Source organism: Zalophus californianus, chromosome 9 (assembly GCF_009762305.2).
Source record: "Zalophus californianus isolate mZalCal1 chromosome 9, mZalCal1.pri.v2, whole genome shotgun sequence".
NCBI classification, from domain to species: Eukaryota; Metazoa; Chordata; class Mammalia; order Carnivora; family Otariidae; genus Zalophus; species Zalophus californianus.
Genome location: NC_045603.1, coordinates 78,306,314 through 78,331,929, shown reverse-complemented (window position 1 = coordinate 78,331,929; position 25,616 = coordinate 78,306,314). Strand labels below are relative to the sequence as shown.

Below are 25,616 nucleotides of genomic sequence, written 5' to 3'. Positions count from 1 at the left end.
CCAGACAGATGGTATTTTTTCCTTAAGGCTTCACTGATCAAGTATACACCATAAAATCCTGAATGAAGAGGAGGAGCAGTTCTATATATTTAAAATGAGAGAAAAAAGTCTGTTCACACTAACTTCCATTTGATTAAATGGTGCTTTGTTCCATTGGTTCGATTTTGAATACTGAGGATTTCCTAATGGGAATCAGATATGCGTCACAGCTGTGGAGCATCTCACACTTGTGTACTTGGCCAGTTGTATCAGTAGTAATGTAAATGTGAAGGTAAGCAAGTGAAGACTGTCTTAGTCTCAAAGGTACCACAGGTGAGATCCATACCATACATTGCCTTTAGGAATTACATTTCCCTTTTCTTTTGTTATGGACCTGGCAGGAAGTAGTCTGTTGTTTTTATATATGGCCACTGAGGTTTGTACATTAAGGCAATGATTTCTTTTTTTTCTTTTTTTTTTTTAAGATTTTATTTATTTGACAGAGAGACACAACGAGAGAGGGAACACAAACAGGGGGAGTGGGAGAGGGAGAGGCAGGCTTCCCGCTGAGCAGGGAGCCTAATGTGGGGCTCGATCCTAAGAACCTGGGATCATGACCTGAGCCGAGGGCAGAGGCTTAATGACTGAGCCACCCAGGGGCCCCTAAGGCAGTGATTTCTTATATGATGAATTTAATGTGCCAGTTTTTCTTTAAACACTTCTGTTGCATTTTCAAGGAACTATTTGTATATTAATATAACAGGAACCTTCCTGAACCTACTGTTTAGGAAGAGAAGATAATTATATGTTTTAATGACGATAGGGCTTTTGGCATCTTGGCAGGTTTTTGCATGAGTGTGTTCAATGCAAGCAACTCTTAGGTGTTTTATAGCACAACAGATATTATGACAAGGACCTGAGTCATAACTGAAGTCCTTATCTGAGAAGGCAGTATAGTATTGTGGTTCAGAGAATAGGTTTGGTATCATACACACCTGGATTTGAATCCTGGCCCTGCCACTGGGCCCAGTTATCAGTCTCTAAGCCTCACTGTCCTCATTCATAGAGTTCCAAAAGAATAAAAATGAGATAATACATAGTTTGTTTCCCATTGATGCCCTGCACTTAATGTAATCTCCCCACCTTGAGCCTGGGCTGGACTGAGTGGAATTGGGTTATGAACAGATTGCTGCTTCTGTCTTGGGTACTCTCCCACTCTCTTGATGTGCTTTTGATCCCTCTCATTCTTTCTTGGATTGCTTGCTTGGGAAGTCAGCTGCTGTATCATTAGGCAGCCTTGTGGAGGGACTCACATGAGCTCTGTTACAAATGGATATTTTGAGGCCTGTCAACAGCCACTGAGAGAGGTCAGAAGCAGGTTCTTGCCCACTTGAACTTGGAATTGATCACAGCCCACCTAAGAACTTGATTGCAACCCCTAAGTAGAGACCATGAGCCAGAGGCACTCAGTTAAGCAGCACCCAGTTCCCTCACCCACAAACCATGAGATGATAAATATTTGTTGTTTTTTGTTTTAAACCACTAGACTTGGGGTGATTTGTTACTCAGTAATAGACAAACAATACAACACACAGAGAGCATCACCTGTGCGTGGCAGGTGAACAAGAATCTCAAAACGAGAAAAGGTCATACTTAATTCAACATGACAGGATTATTGATCATGCATTGTAATTCATCTTCAGTATTTGTGTGCACAGAGCTCTGGAATAAGCCTTGTGGACAGCCACTTGTCTGCTTTTGTAGATTGAAACATAGAAGGCAAATGTTATCAGTCATCTGAGATTTTAGGACAGCATGAGGAGACAGGACAAGACATCATGTAATTCTTCTACTTCAAAGTAAGATGAAATTTATATTGCTGAGGGTCAAAACAAAAGAGATAGTAATTGGCAGATATATGTCTTTATATTGACACAAAAGAATTGCTAAAATCTTTAAAAAGATTAATTGATACAAATACAAGAATGTGTTTGTTACTTGAACATTTTGTTACTTAACAGTATTTGTTTAGGATCTTTAGTACTTGTTTGGGATCTTTATGTTTATTTACTTTACAAAATGTCATCCTACAGATTGCAGTATTTGCAGTAACCAAGTTCTTGAAAAAATGTGGAAAAAAAGGCTGTTTCATTGTTTGGGAGCATGTAACAAATTCTATTTAAAAACTTTATGTGGAATGTCATATTAAAATCATTTAGTCTGCCTTGCCAGAATCAATCCATCTTATATTTGAGATAAACATTTTCCTTGCCATTGAACTCTAGAAAGTAGGATATGGAACTTATTAATGGGTAAATATAACCGTATGGTTTAGAGCCTTAAGATAGAATTTCTGTACAACTACTATTACAGTTTTATCTACCTTTACCTTCTTTTCTAAAATTTCCCTAAGTCTATGGCTTTCTTTTTTTACATTGTTTTGGAAATTTTCAGATTTTCTTTGGAAATTGTCAGACTTAGGAGTAAAGTAGTTGTTAGCAGAATCCTTTTTTCTTCCCCCCCAAATTCACTGAACTTCCCATATGGAAGGTCATACAATAAAGTCTAGTGCCTGCTACCAGGCAAGTAAGAGTAAAATCTTTACTCACTACTACAGTGCATCCTTTTCTGGCCAAATGTTTGCTTTAAGATCAAAGAAGGTTGTATTCTAAGGTGGTTTGCCTGCACATCAGAGTCTGGAATTCGTATTGGTTTATTCTGTCCAGATGATTTAGCGAAGAGCAAAAATGAATATTCCCATTTCCCAGTGGATTCTATGGCAGTTTGAGATAAAAAGGCAGAATGGCCCAAATATGTAGAACTTACTTTAGATGATTCAAAAACAGAGAATTTACTTACCCTAAGACATCTTAAAACAAAACAAAACAAAGCAAAAAAACAGTCCTTTAGTTGTGGCCAATAGGGTTTAAGATTCTTTATACCCGTTTCTCATTTACTCTAAAAGAGCATCTGTAATTCATCTTGTACATGGTAGAAAGTTACACACTTTTTTATATGTTGACATTTTTTAACTGTATAAACAGATAGATTTGAAATATACTTTAAAGTTGAAAAGTAGTCTCAAAGAGAAAAGGAGATGTGAACTCTGGATTGAAAGTCTTCATGGGACATGCATGATGGCCTATGAATGTTCTGCTAAAGAGGTTAGGCCTACATTTTCTGAAGTTCAAGGTTCAGGCAACTGGCACTGCCTTGGTTCAAAACACTGCCCTGACTATATTGAATCTCTTAGAGTCAGGGTTATTCTAAACATGTACTTTACGTAACATTATTATCCTAAAGTTGGTTCAGAGTCTCTTTCAACGTGATTTACAATAATGCCATAGTTATATTCCCAGAGAGGCGATTTCATGTCTAAACTCAAGCTTTATATACAACATATACTTCTTGCAATCAAATTTGCTTATCTGAAAATATAAAGAAAAGACTATTTTAAAAGAGAAACTCTTTATGGTTAGTGTACCAGTAATAAAACAGATACCATAGAACCTCCATTAATGCAACTAGTAATGTTACAGATAAGTCTAAATTTTCTTAGGTTAAAGTGATGAGAAGCAGAATTTGAGGATATAGGAAAAAAGTAAAGATGGTAGTGTTTAGAGCAAAAATGTTTAAATGTCACACAATGAAAGTAATCACCATTTAAGAATAACTTGGTCTTCCTCATGTCTGTCAGCCCTTATTACGATGATCTGATAAAACATACCAGACCATTACAGTTATGTTTGCATATTAAGTCTTTTTTAAAGATTTTATTTATTTATTTGAGAGAGAGAAAGCACATGAGGGGGGGGAGGGTCAGAGGGAGAAGCAGACTCCCCGCTGAGCAGGGAGCCCGATGCAGGACTCGATCCCGGGACTCCAGGATCATGACCTGAACCGAAGGCAGTTGCTTAACCAACTGAGCCACCCAGGCGCCCTGCATATTAAGTCTTAAAATTGATCCATAGGGACACCTGGGTGGCTCAGTCAGTTAAGCGTCTGCCTTTGGCTCAGGTCATGATCCCAAGGTCCTGGGATCGAGCCCCGCTTCGGGCTCCCTGCTCAGCGGGGAGCCTGCTTCTCCCTCTGCCTGCCTCTCCCCCTGCTTGTGCTCCTTGTCTGTCTCTCTGACAAATAAATAAAATCTTTAAAATCAATCAATCAATCCATAATCCACTTCCTTCATGTCTACATCAAGGCTAAGAGTGGTGATGTTATTGCACCCAGAATGGTTCTCAGCACCTTCTAGGGAGGAGTCTTACCCATCCATTGTCAAAAACTTAGGGAGGCCCTAGAATGTACTTGATACATAGGAGGGTTTCTTAAGCAAAGATAAACTAAAGTTAATACATTTAAATATATTGTAAAGAAGTACATTTTTTAATTGTAGGAGGACATTTAAGTTTGTGAAGTTGGTCTCTTAACCACCGAGAGCATCAGTTTTCCACAACTATAAAATGTAGGTGTTAGACTAAGTCTCAAAATACCTTTCCACTAAAATTCCATCAGTACTCATTAAGAGGAAACTCAATCAGTATAGTGTTTTTCCTATATTTGTAATTTGTTTTGAGTCTACAGGAGTTCTCAGGAAAAATTAATTTGTGGGGCATTTTCCAAAGTATGCTTTATGCATTTGCATACACACACACAATTTCAAAGTTTAAAAAGTTTGAGAAATGTTACTGTACTATAGCCATTTTAGCAGTTCACACCGCATATGAGCATAAAAGCTCTGAGAAGTTCTAAAGAAAAGAAACTTTTTTTAAGCCTGCATTTCTCAAACTTAATTAAAAAGCCTTAAAAAAAAAAAGAGGACATGTGCTACATAGAAACGGTGTTTTATACATTGTGGGAAACACTACCCTGGTATGTAAGGACCTCAACGATTTGGAAAAATCACTGTTAGTCGTTTCCTAGGGCTGCTATAACAATACCACAAACTGGGTGGCTTAAAACAACGGAGATTTATTTTCTCACTAGAAGTGTGAGGCTAGAAGTCCGAAATCAAGGTGTTGGAGGGGCTGTGCTGTCTCTGAAGGCTCCAGGGCATGATCTGTTCTGTGCCCCTCTCCTAGCTTCTGGTGTCGCTGGCAGTCCCATGCATTCGTTCCTTCATAGCCACATCACCCCTGTCTCTGCCTCCATCTTCACACGGTATTCTCCCCTGTGTCTATTTCCATGTTTCTCTGTCTCTTCTTATTAGGACACTAATGATTAGAAATGGAGGCCATCCAGATCTGGTATGATCTCATCTTACATCTTAATTATATCTGCAAAGACCCTTTTTCCAAATAAGGTGACATTCACAGGTGCGGGACTTAGGAGTTAAATATATCTTTTCAGGGGGGACACAAATCAACCCATTGCAATAATTACCCATCAAACCTCATATCCCACTGCTCCTTGACCAGGTCATATGTTAGTGTGCACCAGGTCTTAGTTTTCTGACCTTTCTCTTTTATCTACATTCACTCCATAGATAAGGCCTTCTGTGCTTTAAATAAATGCCTTCTCCGTACAGATGATTTCCAAATTTGTATCCCTTGCCCTGATCTCCCTGCTGAACTGCAGTCTTATATCCAGTGTCTGCCATATCTGATAGGATTAGACAAAGTAACCCTGTCCAAAACAAAATTCTCATTTTTCTGTGGCTGCCTTACTCCAGCTGCAGTTCATCACCAATAAATGGCAATAAAGAATCACCTTCGTTTCTCCTTTCCTTCCATCCACACTTCTAATCCATCAACAGCTCAAGTTGATCCTATCTCAGATATGTTCCCAGCCTGACTGCTGCTAAGCTTCCATGGCCAGCAGTCTTGATTAATGTTCTGCCTTTCCCAGACCAGAAGTCTAACTGGGTTTTCCTCTTCTGCTCTTGCCCCACTACAGTCTGCTGTCCCCGGTAACAAAGTGCGCTCTTTATCAAGTATCGAGTATGGTCACACTCCTACTCAAAACTCTCCAGTGTCCTCCCGTGACCTATAGCATCCTACATGCTCTGACCAATGTCTGCTTCTCTGATCCTCCCTCCTCCTCCCCCTTTGCTCATTTGGCTCCAGTTTTGTTATATGTGTTGCCAGTCTTCGGTCATACCAGATCTGAACCCACAGTTTGGACTCTGCTCTTGCCAGTTCATCTGCCACAAAATTTTCTTTCCCGATGCTTTCGTACAGTTCCTTTCTCCCTCATTCCTTTCAGGTCTCTTCATTACCATCCTCTCCATGTGCTCTTTCCTCTTAGCCTACCCCAAAAGCTCTCCCCTACCCCCGTCAAAGGCTACTTTGTTATTTTCAGAGTACTGATCTCTACCTGAAAAGTCATAACTTGTTCCTCAAACTACACTATAAATTATATAAGAACGGAGAATTGTCTGATTCATCACTTTATTTCTAGTGCCTAAAATGGTGTCTGGCACATTGTAGGTGCTAGAGAAATACTGAATAAATGAGCAGATGAAAGAATATATGAATACTTCTAAGCAGACTTTCTCCACTGCATTCAAGCCTCCTTCCTCATTGTCTCTCAACAGTCTATCTTTGTTCTTCTAATGTGCTTTCCTGCAATTTCTAACACATCTTCTCTGTCTAAGGAAATGCTCTTGATACTCTGAGCACCTGTTCAAGTCCTGCCTCCATGAAGTTTTCACTGCTACCTGCCTGCCATGATTCTCCCCGTCTCTGATCTTCTGTTAGACTCTGTCTCTACACAAGAGCACCTAAATGTTCTTCCTTTATTGCATGTGTGTCTCTCCAAAGAGATTATAAACTTCTTTTTTTTTAAGATTTTATTTATTCATTTGAGACAGAGAGATACAGAGAGCGAGCATGAGCAGGGAGAGAGGCAGAGGGAGAGTGAGAAGTAGACTCCCCGCTGAGCCAGGAGCCCAACGTGGGGCTCGATCCCAGGACCTGGAGATCATGACCCGAGCCGAAGGCAGATGCTTAACCATCTGAGCCACCCAGGCACTCTGAGATTATAAACTTCTTAAGGAAAAGGACATTATAGTATATTTTTTTTTGCTCAGGCCACAGGGCCATAATTGACCCATACAAATAAGGGTCAATCTTGACTTTTTTATTGATCAACTGATTGACTAATTGACTTATTGAATGCCTCAATCTCAAACATGTAAATGAAACAATAGCTTAAGGGTCTCTTGTGGGGGGGTGTATAGTAAAGTCAGAAAAAGAGAAGCACTCATATCCACATAACACCATTAAAAGGTCAGCACTGTAATAAATAAGTGACTGAAGGGCTATTCCATTTATTAGAATGTAAACAATCTTTCTTACCCAATATGATGATATTAACTGGAAAATCTGAATAATTACAGTTTCAGATCATCGTATTTGACCTTTCTTCAATGCTCATGAAAGAGCTTATTAGTGAATGTGAAAACGGAATCCATAAAACTTACTATTACTAAACCAATAACATTTGCTTATGGGATCACTTTCCATCAGTGAATTTGTTATCCATTCCAGCTTTTTTTAAAAATTAGATCACTTTTTAAGCATAGTTTAAGATACAGTGGAGGGCAGTTTGGAAAAGTACCATTGATAAAAGTCAACTTAGTACTTTCACATCTCATATATCTTATTAGTAGAAGCCCCAAAGATACTGAAATCACAATTAGTACTAAGTGTATTATATATACACATAATACACATGAAATACATATAATATATATACATATATACAAAACAGTGTATCATATTTTCTGGGATGTAAACAGTGTTCTTAACAGTTCTATTAAAATAAGCCATTTTTGTTTGTAATTGATTTTGAATTGCGCTCTTCAGACCAGTATAAGTTCACCATCCATCAAATTGTATTTTGAAATGAAAGCTAAGATCTAGAGATGTTTTTCTTCTTTTGCTATGGCATAAAATACTAACAGAAAGGTAAATCTAGTACAGGGAATTACTAGGAAGTCATTTTTTTTCCTCCTAACCTTATTAATATTAACTTTTAGCAAGTCGTATGCTTTGAAATGGCTTTCAGTAGTATACAAACTGAAGTGATGCAAAGAGGGAAGAAAGCTTTATAAAGCCCAGGGGTCTGTTTCAGAGACCTCAGAATTTCCAGGTTGTTTTTTGTTTTTGTTTTTGTTTTTTTCCCAGCTGAAGCAACAGAAAATGGAAGGGAAAACAAAGCAATTAGAGCTACACTGTTAGGAAGAGATTGTAAACCCCATACCCAGAAATGCTTGCCACCACTACTCTAGACATAATATTGTCAGCACAAAGTCATAGAATACAAATATTTGACTCACTTTGAAATGAAAGCCACGAATACAGGACTAAGCTCCAGTCTTCAAGGGGCAAAAAGAGTTGAATATTTTGCCAGAATTCTTCTTGCCTCAATAAAGGATAGGAAGGTAATGCCCAATAAAACAGAAACTGTTGAAATTCAGGAATTTGCCAAGAACATCAGCTTGATGCACTCATTTCAGAGAGAGGAATCCGCCACCTTTATAAGAGAAAGGTCTCAAGTGTTCCTTTTCACAGACATGATTTTTGTATCATGTCCAGGAAGGACCCGCCAAATTGGAATTTCAGCTCTGATAGCCCAACTTATCGTCCTTCCCATAAAGGATCAGTGTCACCTTATTGCTTCTTAAAGTGTTGAGTTCCTGTTGATTTAATGGATCCTTGACTTCAGACAGTTCTGGGGAGGCATGCTGAAAGATGTGAAGTGAACCCTGGAGCTCTCTAAACCCAAAACCAGTATGTCCATCATCTTCTAATCTACTAATTCCACAAGCAAAAAGAGAGAAGTGCTTGGTATGCTTAAATAAATCTATTAAACCTTTTTGCCCTTATATTTATCCCTGCTTTCAAAAAATTATAGAATATTCATTCTGAACGCATAAATCCAGATGATTATTGTCACTTAGCAACCATCACAGGTCACGTGTTAATTATGTGAGCTTGTGCAATAGGACCTCAGAAGGAGAATAGTTTCTCCTCTAATTTAAATTGTAAGATATTCAGTCAAATTTTATTTTAATACAACTCCTGATTATCCTAGGGGGCTTCTAGAAGACTTTGAACTATTAAAACTAACATTTATGATATATGTACAATGTACATGAGTTATGAAACAATTGTAAAACACCCATGAAGCCCCCTGCAAAATGAATCCACGTGTCTCATCTACATGACACCATCCTCTACATACAACTCCAGATACAACCATCCTCATTTATGATTGCATAATTCCTTTGCCTCAAAAAGAAATATTCTATTGCCTATTGATATAACTCAAAATAATACACTTTTGAATTTTGCTTGGCTTTTGTGCTGTATGAAAAAAGGTATCAGACTATCTCTAGTCTGACCACTTCCTTTTTAAATTCAATTTTATTACAAATGTTCACTAATTTATATTCTTCTGAAATTGATGGTATGGTTGGTAATATGTTTGTCAATATGTGATACATTAAGATTTATTATCAAGTTGTAGTAATTAAGCCAGCATTATATTTGTGTGGGGATAGGTGAATTGTCTAGTGGAACAGAATAGGGAACCCCAAGACAGATTCTTGCCTACATGGAAACCTGATTCATGGTAGAAATAACATTGCAGGTGACATATGCTTTGGCTTAAATAATCTCTATAAGATGTACTAGCTTAGATAGATGGAGATCTATGTTGAAGGATGTTCATTACAGCATTGATTATAATAGCAAAAGGTTAGGAGCAATCCAACTGTCTATCAATAGAATAATTTTTAAATAAATAATAAAATATCTATTTTATATATATGCATAATAATTATAAATGCACAGGGAGAAAGTATGCAACCATTTGAAAGAAGAAAACAGGGGAAACTGATCCTCTCATACACTGCAGAGGGGACTGATATATTTGCATCCTCACTCTGGAAAGCAATTTGGTATTATCTATCACAATTTAAAATATGCAAATCTTCTGATGTAGAAATTTCACCTATTGAAATCTGTCCAAGAGATACCCTTGAACATCTTTTGAAGGGAGTGCACTCAGGTTGTTAATTTCCTTGGTGCTTCAAAAACAAGACAAAACTGGAGCAAACTTACATGTCTATCCATGGGGAGAGTGGCTACATAAATCATGGAATAGAATCAAGCAATTTCTTAAAAATGAGATAGGGAAGATTTCCAGTAGTGGCAGTTGGAACAAAGCAATTGTGTGAACCCTCCCATAGTTAACAATTCTAAGATCTGGACCAAATATTTTTAAAAACCCATCTTTAGCGCTTGAAAGCATCCAAAAGTGGACAGAAACCACTGGGAATGGACTGGAACTGGATATTAGTACCTTCTTCTGTACTATTTGAATTTGGACGAAGTGTAAAATTTTTAAAACTACAAATATTCATATTTCAATTTGTTTTACATGTATTAAAAGAAAACTTTTAAAATTTACCTTTATCTCCTACTTATCTTTTAGATTAGGTCAAGCATGTTTTCACTTTTAGAATTAAACATGGATCTGTCATTTCCTGGTAGATCGCCTTGCTCTGCTTGGTTAAAGGCTTCCTGATTCATTCAACCTCAGCAAATATTTATCGAGTGTCTAGCATGTACCAGATGCTCTTCTAGATGCTGGGGTACTGTAGTCAGCAGGACAGACAAGATCTCTGCTCACTTCAGGTTTATATTGTAATGAACTGTCTTGTTTAATAGACATGTAGAAGCAAAAGTATATATTCCCCTGAAGGTATCATCTGAGAGAAGAAGGGAAAAAAGATAAACAGAAATCCTATTTCTGTATGTATGTTAAAATCCCAAGCTGTTAGAATTGAAAGGAGTCTTACTGGTGTTCAATTTTTTTACATGTGCATTTTGCTAAAGGCATTTCTTATGAACTAATTTTTAGGATATTTCAACATTTTAAACTTCTAGTTTTTTCAGTGATTTTGAATATCAGTGGATTATAGCAGTGTAATTTAACAGAATTCTGGTTTGGATTTTTTTTTTCTTTTATGTTGGTGAAAGTTTGTGGAAAGATTATGTCAACTTTTACATAAGTATGACAGGTTTATACTGTGAGATGGAATTTACTTGGCTTTTTTTTTTTAGTTCCTTCATTGTTCTGTAGCCTATAGACAATGTGTTGTCATTGGTTATTTTTATACCATAGGTAAGTTGATTTTTTATTGTTTTTTATTTCAATTCCAGTATAGTTAACATACAGTGCTATATTAGTTTCAGATGTACAATATAGTGATTCACCAATTCTATACATTACTCAGTGCTCATCACAGTATGTGTACTCTTTAATCCCCATCACCTATTTCACCCATCCCCCAATCTACCCCCTCTGGTTACCATCAGTTTGTTCCCTATAGTTAAGAGTCTGTTTCTTGGTTTGTCTCTCTCTCTCTCTCTCTCATTTTTTTTCCTTTGCTCATTTGTTTTGTTTCTTAAATTCCACCTATGTGTGAAATTATATGGTGTTTGTCTTTCTCTGACTTATTTCACTTAGCATTATACTCCCTAGTTCCATGCGTGTCATTGCAAATGGCAATATTTCATTCTTCCTTATGGCTGAATAATATTCCATTCTTATATACATTATTCATATGTATACACACATATATATATAAATATATGTATATATATAAAATATACACACACCACATCTTCTTTACCCATTCATCTATTAATGGACACTAGAGCTGCTTCCATTATTTGGCTATTGTAAATAATACTGCAGTAAACATAGGGGTACATGTATCCCTTTGAATTAGTGTTTTTGTGTTCTTTAGGTAAATATCCATTAGTGCAATTGTTCTGTTTTTAACTTTTTGAGGAACTTCTATACTGTTTTCCAAAGTGGCTGCACCAGTTTGCGTTCCCACCAACCAAGAATGCACAAGGATTCCTTTTCTCCACATCCTTGCCAACACTTGTTCTTTCTTGTGTTGTTGATTTTAGCCATTCTGACAGGTGTGAGGTGATATCTCATTGTGGTTTTGATTTGCATTTCCCTGATAATGAGCGATGTTGAGCATCTTTTCATGTGTCTGTTGGACCATGGGCAAATATTTTAGGGCAGAAGGGGAGTTAGAAACTTATCTTGATGTATTCAATAATCCAGAAAGTTCTTTATTATATGACTTTTATTATTAACATTTTGTTCACTGTATTAATTTGTTATTGATACATTAAAACAATCTCTTAACTCAGCAGGAAGACCAGGTCAAGTAAGTTTCACCAATGTCAAGATTTCTTAGAGTACACCTGTCCCAAGAACTTTCTCTAACTTCAACTTCAGGACATGGTCTCTTTACTTTTCCTTTATTCTGCTAAACTCTATGCATGATGTAATTATGCTGTATTTTTGTACTGTGTGTTTCTTTCATTTTTCACATCTGTTATATTGATATAATCTTTGTGGCTGTTTGGTCTGTATATTCATTAAGAACTGACATCTTTACATTTTTTGTTTTCTGAAATCACTATGATCAAATTTATGTTATTTTCCAATTACTGAATACCAGTATCAATATTAAAATTGTAATGAGTATCATCTCACTTTAGCTATTATAGGCCAGAATTAGTGACCACGTTGTCTCTGAATTTAAAGCACTATTTGATTTTCTAAATCATCATCTAAAAAGTTTCTCTAGTGGGCTTCAGTGGCATAATATATTCTTTATCCGTCAACTAAGTGTATTTTTTTTCTCTTTTTCTCTCTCTTTACAAAAAAAAACAAAAAACAAAAACAAAAACAAAAACCCAACAGCTTGATCAAGTCATCCGCCAAAGAAGCCTGTCCAGTTTGGAACTGTTCCTCTCTTGTGCTCAAAAACAGTTAAGTGCGCTAATAGCTACAGAACCAGTTGACATTGAATAAAGAGAACATGACAAGCTAACCCACAATGGCAATGGAGAAATCATTAGACCTCTAAAATACATGCTGTGAATTATAAAGATGTTTTTGTTTTCCTTCCAAACCTTGGAGAATTGATTTACACTTCAAGGGTAAACCATACCAATATTTAGAAGAACTATCACGAGATCTAATTTATTTTCTTTTGTTTTCTCCTTTACGTTTACTGTCATTTTCTTAGGAGCAGTAGCTGTAGTAGCAGCAACGGAAAGTATGATGTGACCCAAGAGCCGCTGAAAATTGCCACATTACCAATAGCTAATTAAACTTAATAGCCTCTTGTGGCCTATTTTTGTATTTGGCAAAAATAGTAAATATCTTTACTTATTGCTTCACAGTGACTCTTGATAAGATTCTAGAATGTAATCATACATTTATTTGATTTTGAGGATAGAAACGGCATGGACTGCAACATCATTTATTTGTCTATGTAACTTCGATATAAAACACTGATATGACAAAGAGTCATTCTGATATTACCAGACCCCTTTTCTGTAGTAGGATCTATGTATTTTCATCGGTAGCAATTAAAAATACTGAACATTATTATATTAATTCAGCTTTGATCTGATGTACTGCCTAAAGGGGTATGTGTGTGATATATGCTTATTTCCTGTTTCTATTCTTCAAAGTCACTATAAATCAATAAAATCACTTTTCTTATTAATCATATTGTGAACTTAATCTCTAGAAAGATAATATAACTTAGCCATTTATAGGAATTCAGGTTCAAATATAAAAGATATAAAATCCTTTCCCAGTACTTAATGTATGGGGATGTACTTAAATCATGAGCAATGTACTTTACTGCAAAATCATGGGTTTTTTAACATCAAAACTAAAATGCTGTCATTAAAATGTATGCAAACATTTTGTCTTGTTTTCTGAAATGCTTCTATTTCCATGGGCTTTGTACTTTTCTGGAATTTCTCAATGAGTAATAAAAAGAACTCCAAAAACTTATTTGGTTATTAGTTTTCTTTTTTTAATCTTTTTAAAAAATTAACTCTTTTTTAGAAGATCTTTCTTGCTCAAATTTCTATATCCATGGATGATGGTGTTTTTAATATAGACCTCCCCCTAACCATTTAAAATAATATTTACCAACAATCTTTAAATGTTGATAACAAATTAGTTTTCTCTTGTAAATTTAAAAAAAGAAATTAAAGCAAACAGGCCACTCACTTGAAATGCAGCATAGTAAATAGAGGAGGAGGGCTTTTAATTCAGGAACAAGCCAATAACACAATGATATAGGCATATTGAAAATCATTTGACTCTCTGTCGTCAAATTTAAAATAATAAGATACTTATCATTTACAAGTCACTTAAATATGAGTTAGATGAAAATGAAGCATAGAAGGTCATTTAAACTAAGATCCAGAGAGACTAAGATCCAGAGATAGTAGAAATGTCAAGGAAATATAATAGTCTACACCTCTCTTTCACCCCCTACCACCACGAATTGATTTTTTTCTTCTACTTGGGGTTCCAGCTTTGCTGTTGACTTAGGCTAATTGTCTGAAGTAATTCAAAACAAATTGATACTGATCAGTCTACAAGTATTTGCAGAACACCCAGCAAGCACAACTATAAACTCTTGGATTTGCTATACAGTGCTTCTTTCCCACAGAGCTGTCCTTAAACATAACTAAGAATGATCATCTGGGCAAAGAATTGACTATTTGAATACATTAATCCTTCCAAACTGAATTAGCTGATTATCTGTTTCAGTGATGTTCAAGTTATAGATCTCATTGAGAACTATTCTGTTTTTGCTCTGGTTATCAAAAGGACTTAGACCATCTCAGGTCATATTCGCTGAGAGAATTAAATGCTTAAATATTGTGCCGTGACTAAAGGTGAGAGTTTTTCCCTGAAATGTGAGCCCAGAGTCTCAAAGAAAAGTAGTCAAATGTTTTGTGTCTAAAACTTTCTTTGCCTATTGTATGATTTTCTTGACTCTTTTTATGTAGCATTTTCTACTTTTATTTTTAAGTGAATAAGGCACCATTTGAAAGGCTGAGAGTAAGACAGCGGTTAGATTTTTGGAATGATAAAGCCATTTTCAAACTGTGACTCCATTTTTAATAGCATCCTTGAGGGTTCATTAATAGAAAAGTTCTCCCTCCCCCCAAATGAGTATTTTCTTTGTGCCAAGTATTTTCACATGTTATCCCAGTGACTCTATAAAGTTACAATATCTAGTGAAGGAGATTATATATCCACATTTATCAGTGGAGAGGTGTTTACTTGCCCATGATGACCAGGTGGAGTTGGGATTCAACCCACAGCTTTCAACACGCAGTTTTACTCTTTCTAGTATACTGGAGATATCTGGTATTCTCTCTATGAGAAGATATCTGAAACTCTAGTTCATGTACTCTCCTCAAAATATTTTAATCTTAAGAAGACTACCCCCCCCCCTTAAAAACCTAGTTAGAGTTCTGGCTCTGCCACATTCCAACTGTGGAACGTTGGACAAGTTGCCCAACCAATTTGAGTCTCAGTTTTCTTTATGTGAGGTGGAAATAGTGATTTTTTATAAGCTTTTTGTGAAAATTGAATTAGGCTTTTAAAATGCTTCATATAGTAGACCTTGCTAGTGTGGCCACCAGTTCACAATAATTCCCCTCTTTCTGGAAACTGCCTATAAAATACAGGTGTGGCTTCCCACAAACAATTGGTTAAACGGTATTATCCAGCCCCTCTGACCTTGACTGATCCACGAGTGAAGACTGGACCCCACTGGGCCTCCTGTGGAGAATCATCTAGTGAGGCCCTTCAACTACTTTACCTAGGGAGACAGACACACAGGAACTTCTGAGGTCAAAAGTCCCCTGATCCCTACTTTGCCTGAGTCCTGGATTCGATGAGATACCCAAATATTCTTCCAGTATGTCAACACCACTGACTTTTTTCCTCTAAGCCAGCCAGAGCCAGTTTCTATTCCGTGTAACCAAAAGAGTATTAATCAAGGCAATCCAGCACAGAGCCCGCAGTGCATAATCCCTGGCCCGAATGCGGCACTTGTAAATTCTTCATTTCCTCCACCATACTAATCCACATCCAAAATGGGAACACTCTTTGATTTATTTTAAGGAATGTTAAAAATATAACTGAACCAAAGCCCCTATTGTCTAACAAAGCCAAGTAAATCACAGATACCTAAAACTATGAACAAACAGTGCCCTATTTAGAAGTTCTCTGTCACTCAGAATCTGGAGTAGAGGTTTAAACTCAGCCTTGCTAAATGCTGATTCATGTTCCAGTTCAGAGGAGCCTTGCTCAGTGATTACTTTGAAATCAAAACCAGAACAATGTCCCTATGATTGGTGTTATTCTGCACTGAGTCAAGGATCTATAATTATAACTTCTTTTTTAATCTGGCAGTTAAACTGAACAGAATCAGGAAATGTTATCTATGCTTTAAAGAACAATAAAAGCAAAAGAATTATCTATTCACTTACTTAAAAATATAGCTTTTGCATATTAAATCCTGAACAAGAAAAAAAAAAGCCGTATATAAAAACCTGGAAAATATTTCTAAAACTCCAAAGAGAAAAAGGAGAGTCAGATCAAAGCACTCGGCTCCTAGGCTTCTGTTTACATACTGGCAAACAACTCTACTGTGGATCCAAAGACTCCACTAACAAGAAGCAGAAAGCCAACGTGTTTGGAGTCCATGGACCACTTAATTGTAGCATCACCACCAGCATGATATTAAGTGGGCAGAAACTATATGAGAACTCCCAGCTGTGACTGCCAGAATTGTTTCAAGCCAGGCAAAACTAAAACTGTTCCCTTTATTTAATTGAAAAATAAACACATTTTTCATACACCTAATCTGCCACAATGCAGGGGCTGCTTGGGCATCAATCATGGCTATACCAGCAGAAGGAAAAACGCTGGTAAAATGTTCTTTGCTCTCCTCTAGTTTTCGGTTTTCTTTGTCTCAGAAGCGTCCATTCTCCACAAGTTGATTTCCTTTAAATTTTACCTCCCCCCATCCTGCACATTTCATACTTGGCTTTCCCTGTGGGGTACTTGTAGAAGTAAATAATATTTTGCATTAATTGTCATTTTTATTTTATTTTTTAAATATTTTGTTTTATTTTTTAATTTTAATTTTTTAATTTTTTATAATTGTCATTTTAATTAATAATTTGTGTTCTTATTTTTGTATACAGTCCTTCCTCCTAAAGGGAGAACCCGCATCTGTTTTGGGTTTATTGTCTCTTGAGGGCATTCCATGGTGCCTAGCCTGTGGTGTGGACTTCCTATATAATTGTGAGTTCATAAATAATTAAATCAATCAAGCAATCAATCATTGCATTTGTAATACAATAAATCTCAGTCAAGCAATCAATCACTGCACTTGTAATATAAGTCACCTAATTCCGAGCTAGTAGATTCTGACTACTAATTTAAAGGATTAGCCAAAATTGCTGTATTTCTAAATGAGGGTTCTGTAGGAAAGTTAACCTCTCATGAAACAGTAACCAGCCTTCTATGACTCAACAAAACTTCTAAATGCTCTAAAGTGAATTCAGTACTTCCAAACGCTACTGGAATGACTAAATCACTATATCATAGCAACTCAAATGGTACTCAATTGATAGAAATGTGCTACCCCAATTAAAAAATCTAAGAGTATGAATCGGGAAGCACATCTGAAAAATGATGTGTGAAATAATTTCTTATGGTTCAAAGAGGTGCCTGGCCATAAGAGTAAGAAACAGCCTTCCATTGAGAGGGCCGTAGGGTAAGTATTAGACTCACTGGTCCTGGTCCATCAGGTTTAGGATACAAAAAGAAAGGAAGAAGAAAGTTGGGAGAAGAGATTGTATGCACAGGATTCTGTGATCGAGAGTAAAAGACTCAGAGGGCCCAGCTGGGGTGTGGTTGAGAGGAGAAGGGAGGTGTTTGGGAGTGGGTCAGGTTGGGGAACATCCAGAGCAATGTGGTATGAGAGTCCTTCTGATCACAGAAGCCAAGAAATATCTGTGATAGGCTTTTAAAATCCACCTCTGACTCCCAGTTGTGATATAAACTGGTCTTGTATTTTTGAGAAATACACGGAAATCAAGAAACAAACTCATTCAAAAGGTAGGAAAACTTGACTTAGTCCTGGCAAACATTCAGTTCTCAGAAGTCTGGGAGCTGATTTAAAAAGAAAAATCTGAAGCCACGGAATGTACAAATTACCAACTTCAACACAGCTCACATACTGAGACAGATTATAGAAAATTCCTTGTGGCAAGATCTATAAGTAATGCATTTTGAGTTTTTGCTCTTGTGTGTCGGTACCATACTGTAAAATGTTAGTATCTGCTGGACACTGTGGAAGGCACTACCTTCTTTGAAACATATTTTTCCTGTGTTCTGTTTGTATCTTTCTTTTCACCTGCTTTCCATAACTGCCCCAAATGTAAATGTTTAAATTATAAACATGTTAGACAATGATTCAATTAGTAAAATTTTACTTATTGTCTCAGTGAGCTATTCTTTAAAATTCATTCCATGTTATAACTTTATAGGCAAACCAGTATTTTTTATGTTCATGAGCTTTGCGATTGCTAAAGCTAAGCAACACATATTTTATTTTTCTTACACGTTTCTCTTTTTTGTCTCAGAAAGCAGGGAAAAGACTTTTACACTTTTCATCAAAAACTGGCAAGTCGGCAGCAGTTCTATAAAATGAAGTAAACTAGGTAGAAATATCACATCAGACTTTTTAGAAAACTTTGGTCTGTTGTTTCTAAGCAATCCAGATAAATAATCAACTAGCTACAGTTGTCAAAGAGTAAGATTCGTTCCCTTTTATATATAACGAAATGTTTTCAGTGTCCCAGCAATCTACCTAATATAACCCTTTGTTAATGCTGGCAGTCCCTCACATAAAGAAATCTTGTGTTCACAGAAGTGTTTTCTCCCTATTCCTTATAATTTGAAATGCATACTCTCTATTAAACACATTAGGTAGTCTAGCCGGCTAGTCTAAAAATTCTATACAACCCATAATGCAGTGTTAGATAGACCTTAACCTTAAATGTAACAGGGCCGGTGCCCTTCTTATTTTATTCTCTCTTTCTGCATGATCTCATCTGATTCCATGGCTTTATATACTGTCCGTATGCTAAAGGCCACCAAATTAATGTCCCCAGCCCAGTTCTCTGAAGCCCAGAGCTCTATATTCAACTACCTATTTAATATTTCCATTTGGATGTAGGATTTCACTTAGTAAAACCAATGCTCTTCATCGCTACCCACCCACCTCTGCCACCCAGAGAGGTCTTTTCTCTGTCTTTTGTAATATTTCCCATTCAGTGAATGTCAGTTATCATTTCCCCCATTTCTCTCTCTCTCTCTTCCCCCCCCCACTCCCTACTTAAAGTCAGTCCTGTCAGCTTTACTGGAAGGTTTCTCCTGAATCCATCTACTTTTTTCCATTCATTTCATTACTACCTCCCTGACCAAAGCCTTTATCCTCTCTCGCCTAGACTTTTGAAATAGTCTCCTCAGTGAGCCCTTGCTTCTTCCGTTCTTGCTCCCAAATAATCACTTCACCACATTACAGCTCATGATCTCCTGAGACCTAAATTTATTGAACCAACTAATGTCTCTCTGGGAAAATGCATTCATAGTTTCACTTTGGATGCTAAGAACATAATGTGTAGGAAGAGAATCAAGTCGTCAGTTGTGGTTTCTGTCATTGGGGCAGGGACCCTAACAGGATGAAGTACAGATGGTAAAAGCAAGACTTGGTTGAAGACAAGGAGAAAGATGGTAAATGAATGGCTAAGAGACCTGCAAGTCTCCATTGGGTACGTCTGTAATCTGGGAGCCAACTGGTTCTTTTTTCCACCCTCTTTTCTTCTATTGGGCTTCAACTTTGGTTGGCCTGCCTCTCTTTATTCTTACGTAAGCAGAGAGTCTCTTCTTGAAGGTTTACTGTGGAACAGAATTCAACATTATAAATATCCACAGTTTCTTATATAATCCTTTCCAGATTGGTTGGGAATTTTATTCGTGATGGTGGGAAAAGTGGAAATAGAAAAGGTACCCCTTTCCCTCTCTAGTCCTTGAGGTAATCATAAATCTTTTCATACAGAATTGTGTATACCACAAAAGAATATGCAGCTTCAGGGTATTCTATGCTTTTTCTGACTGAGTTGAAGTGTAGAGTAAATAGGATGTAGGTACGGGGTAACAAAGGACTAGCCCTGGCTTGGGGCAAAAAGGACCAACATTTTCTCAGCCTTGATGAGTCTTCTAGGGAGGAGAGACTCTGAGCCCTCATGAAAAGTGTATTTTCTCTTTTTTCTCCTTGCCAGGTGGCATCACTAATCCCACCATTATGGTGCACACTGACAAATAACAAGGAAGGAAGCATAAATAAGATGGGATTGGTATCACGAGGGAAGGGAAATGGCAAAATCCAAGAGATTCCAAACAGGAGCAGTAAGAAAGAAAAGAGCCATCTCGTTGCCTACTACCTGGCTTCAGTTTCAGCCTGTGCTTTGCTGACTAGCTATTCTAATTAGCATATATTCAATTGACTAATAGAAATACTTGAGAGATGGAATGTGTCGGTTAACCCTCGGGCAATCAAGTTTGTTTCAACAAGCTGAGCTCACTGTCAGGTGGCCATGCTTCACTCCTTTATGGAATGAGAACATGGGACTATGAGGTTGGAGTGATTCTATTCCCATGAAGTAAGTCAAACAAGGATGGGAGTAAAGGCACAAGATGGTCTCCAGTCTTACATTTTGGGCTCGAAGTATTTTTTTACAAACTTCTTAAAGAATAAGAGAAAACAATGGGATGCCTGAATGGCTCAGCCAATTAAGTGTCTACCTTCGGCTCAGGTCATGATGCCAGGGTCCTGGGATCCAGTCCTGTGTCAGGCTCCCTGCTCAGCGGGAAGCCTGCTTCTCTCTCTTCCTGCAACTCCCCCTGCCTATGTTCTCTCTCTCTCTCTCTGACAAATAAAATCTTAAAAAAAAAGAATAAGAAAATAAAAGAGGAAGCCTGTATCTGAGTATGCTTAATGAGAAAGAAAAAGTATAATTGGATACCTTTACTGTCAATCATTTAACAATGCTTCCTGACAAAACTTAAGGAGATGATGGAAACTGTATATTATATATGCATTGTGTAATATGGTAGCTACCAGCCATATGTGACTCTTGAACACTTGAAATGTGGCTAGTGTGACTGAGAAAACTAAATTATTTTACTTTAATTAATTTAAATTTAAATGTATATAGCCACCTGTGACTAGTAGCTACCATATTGGAGAGAGTGAATCTAGACATTCCCTTGCCAGGGAAGAAGCAATGACCAGGTTATTTCCCCTGATCTTTAACATAGTCAAATTTGTTTCCTTCCACCCTTTTTAAGATTGGGAGAATGCATGTCACCAGTACAAAGGCATGTGAAACACTCTAAGGAAAGATATGTCACTAGTAAAAGGCTGGGATTCTGTGCTGTTAATACGTTATTTAATTTTATCATGAGTAAAGGGTAAAAGAGACCTTATTGAGTAACCCTTCTGACTAATGTATGATTCTTGGAGCTAGGAACATTTCTAGTTTCGTGCCTGCAAGTAGAAGGGAGTTCTCTGATCTTTAGCCAAAATTATCCTCAAAATCAGAAACTCGTCTCCTAAATTTGAGGAATTACTATGGAATCAGTCTTGACTTGCTTTTGAGAGTGATGAGGATCAAAATGACTTTAATTTTAAAAACTAAGCACATTGAATAACCTCATTGTTTACTTAGAATAATTCAAATTAGTCATTATTCAGAAATTGAATAATAAGGATTCAGACTTCCAAAATGGATTTTGATTAATGAAAAAGAATGTCTTAATTAGTTACCAGTTCTCAAAAATATTTTATTCACACCCTTTTTCCAATCACTGAGTTTGTTGAGAAGTAGCTTTTCACTTAAAAATAATTTATTGAGCTCCTATTATGTGTCACGCATCGTGCTAGACATATTACAACTACTTAATGCTTTTAACAGTTCTTTTAAAGGAGAGGAAACCAAAGCTGACGGAGGTTCAGCAACTCACCAGTGATCACAGCTTGTAAACTGTGAAGCTGAGTTCCAACTCAGGACTGCCTGATGCCAAAGCCGTGCTTTTCAGAGGGGAGATATTTCCTTTTGCCAGCCACATTCGCCTATTTTATTTAATCTAGCCACTCAATCTGTTTGGATTCACTTTTGTAATATATCTCCCTTGAAAGGATGCGGATGATCTTTCTCAGTACAAGCTGGAGGCACAGTCTCTTGGCAACCAGATTATGCTGAGTGGTGCATCACCAAAGCCCGCACTAAACCCTGTGGCTTCTTGGAGTGTTAGGGTTTATGCTGATGGGGCGAAGTGATGGGAAAATTATTTCCCTTCTAAGCCAAATTCCATTTAATTGCTATTGTTTACTTGGTGGGAAAAAGATTTATGTTCCACAGCTCAAGCACATCAATACTACTTAACACTGTGATAGAGCCTACAGTTAACACTAGCTAACTGATAAGAAAGCCTGGCTGGAATAGAAAGTCAGGACATCAGCTACTGCAAGATGAGCTCATGTAAATGTAACAATAAAGGTTCTTCCAAAAAAACTCAATCTTCTCCCACGTTCTAATCAATTCTCAAGGGAAATCGTCGGTCGAAATCAATAACTTAATAGCATGATGAGTATTATAACCTTACATTTTCAGCATAGAAAAATAGAAATGGCTGTATAGTATAATTTAATTCTGTTCTAAATCTTAGAGATCACAACAACAGAGCCAAGGATCACTCCCTCCTTTCCTCAGATTTTACCTATTAACTGTAACTGATATAGCCCACCAGTGATATTAACATCAGAAATCACATCACGTATTTAGTAATTTGGAAATACCCAATATTGTTCCCATTGCAAAACTTTACTGAGAGAAGATTTGTTTCTTCCCTTTCATGATTTATCACAGTTTATGCAGGATGGAGCCAGGCTGTCTGGGTTCAAGTCTCACATTCATCATTTACCAGCTTAGTATTTAACCTTGCCATGCCTCAGTTTCCTCTGCTTTAGAAAATTCCGTAAGGTTGTTAGATGGTTAATACATGTAAAGCCATTAAAACAATGTCTGGCCCATAAGAGTTTATGTTCTATATTCATAAAGGGGAAAAAAGTGCTGTTTACATGATCTTTAAAATTTCTCACTATCATTTTTTGTTAATATTTTTGTTAATATTTTTTGTTAATATTTTTCATATTGATAGAATGTCATTTTTTAGCTTTTAGAAATGTGTGTGTATGTTGCTTCATTTGTCCTGAATGATAGTTTTTCTCTTCTGTGAAACCATGTCTTAATTTATTTGAAAAGTATTTATGATCTGTCATCTTTCAGCCAGATGTCCCATTAGCTTCTAAGAAGCTTAGAGTTCTGCAAAACATCTTCAGAGAGGGAGCATAATAATGCCTTACTGAATGACTTTTTCTTCTGGTTGTAGCAAATATTTTGAGAATTCTAAAATGCTCTTTCCTTCAGCTGTTCTCTAAAATTCAACTGTGAGCGTCTGACTGCCATGCAGCCTCCATATTTCACTGTTGACTGTCTCAGGTATGTTTACCTTCAACAGTCTAATCTGTATCCCTTAGACTAGTCTAATCTAAGGGACTAATCTAAGGGACACAGATTAGTCCCTTAATCTTCCCCCCCTTCCTTCCCCACTCCCCCTGCCTTCTCTTCCCCCAGTCTGCTACATTCCTGTTTGCTGTGAAGAGTGGTGACAAATACTAATCTGAACTAGACCACAGTCATATGAAGTCAGATGGAGAGCTTGGCCTTGTCTCAAACCTAAAGCAGAAGGGAAGGGTGGAACCTGCTGTCTCGTAAATAGCGAGCCACCCAGAGCGTAAGCCCTAAAAACATGTAAATAACACTACGTCCCATATGCTTTATTTCTCAATTTTGTCATGCTGCCTTTGCCAGCTAGTTTGACTGAGAATGATTTGCAATGTTATTTTATTGAATATTTTTTGACAATTTGAGTACAGTGTTGAATGTAATATTAAATCCTCTTCTGGCTTGGCAGATTGCAAAATTGCACACTCTGTCTACACATCAAATCCTAGGTCTGGAGGGGAATTCAGACTTGATCTGGTCCAGCCCATACAGAAAGTATTGCATTTGAGCTCTCCCATAGCAGACGGTATTTCAAACTATCCTAAATGACAATCATATAAGAAGATTAATTATGATATTAAAGATGCTTTCACAAAAAAGTTAAACTTAGGCTTGGCTTCCACTTATAAATTCATTCAATTTCTTCTTCTCGTTCAAGGATCTCTAGACAACTCCAATGGCTGGACCAGTAAGTTTGATCACACCTCTGTGACTAAGGAAGAAACTATCATAAATTATGTTAACAATTTAGTTCTAAATTCTTTGTGTCAGCTTTCTGTGTCAGACTTGGGATCAGTCCACTTTTTAATCCATGAAGGATTCTAGAGAACTCTCAGAGAATCAGCTCAATTCTGGTCACCATTTTATAGAAATTCTGGGATAACCAGAAATGACACTGGCACAATACTTCAAGCTTTGGCCTAGCATGAATTTAAATCATAATTACATTATATTATAACATTTTTCTAAGAATTCCTTAAGAAAAACGTATATGATCAAAGAAAGGGAAAAACTGCTTTAATTGAAGTCCCCATAATTGTAGACCATATATTTAGTGATGGAATGAAGACTTACCTCAGAACAGCATTTCATCAGCCTCCCTTTGCCTTCCCAGGTTCTATTATTATTTCTGTTTTTTATTTAGATATAAATTGACAAATAAAAAATAGATTGCTTTAAAATATTAGCTACATAGCATTTTAAAGTTGTTTTAAAACAAACTCACATTGATTTTTAAAGTTAGCTTCAGTGAGATTAAAAAATGCATTCAAACTGAAATTCTCCTTCACCATCAGCATCTAAGATCTGTTATTCTCTTATGATTAAGTAGTTTCTTCATCAATTTGTTTATTTTTCTTTATGTTTCTTCCCTCTTAAAAGAAGCTTATTGCTCTGTTATGTATTTCCTTGGAAACCATTTAAATGGAGCTATGGTAGAGACTTCTGGTCTGATTCTATACAGTTCTCTGTTTCTGGGACACAGGGTAGATTATGTTTCTTTAAACTGCGGCAGTGAGGTGGAGCAGCGTCACGGTACTAACAGGCTTCATCATGGGCTTCACAGAAGTGATGTGTACAGCGTCCAGGCCAAAACTTTTAATTGCTGCTGCCAGCCCCGAGCTGCCTTCCCATGCTGAGTGGCGGGGGCAGCAACCTTGCGTTGACATTGTGGATCTACATCGCAGAGCTGCCACAATAAAGGACAGTTGGCTTGGAGGGTCTACTACATCCACAAATGATTTTAACTGAATGGGAACTAAGCCTTTTTTTGTGTAGGTCACTGAGTGCTGGAAGGTTTCTATTATTGCCGCATAACCTTGTCTATCTTAATATAACTAGACAAGATACAACAAACCTCAGGAGAAAGTCTGGCCTGTTTACATTATTACTTCCTTGAATATCTTACCAAGACCTACCTGGGTCATGTTCCAGAGAAGATCACATCAGCTTCAACAACAATTAAGATTTGTCCAGTGTCTCATGTTTGTAGGCACTACACAAGATACCAGGGACACAAACACAATGAGGGTACAACCTTTTGCGTTCAGATTGCTATAGAACTAC

The 25,616-nt window shown here is 36.9% G+C and overlaps 1 protein-coding gene across 11 annotated transcripts in view; it reads left to right on the top strand.

The window, feature by feature from the left end:
• Positions 1 to 25,616, top strand: part of CCDC91 (coiled-coil domain containing 91) — a 349,923-nt gene that overhangs the window by 301,268 nt on the left and 23,039 nt on the right. For 3 of the 11 annotated variants that reach the window (XM_027593306.2, XM_027593314.2, XM_027593312.2), the window contains one exon: positions 12,721 to 13,830. The exons of 4 other annotated variants lie outside the window; for them this stretch is intronic. In XM_027593306.2, the coding sequence (XP_027449107.1) occupies positions 12,721 to 12,831 (111 nt within the window). In that variant the 3' untranslated portion in view covers positions 12,832 to 13,830. Of the gene's footprint in view, positions 1 to 12,720; positions 13,831 to 17,057; positions 17,086 to 25,616 lie in introns of those variants that run through there. 4 more of the 11 variants (XM_027593311.2, XM_027593304.2, XM_027593309.2 and 1 more) reach the window with 3 other exon arrangements.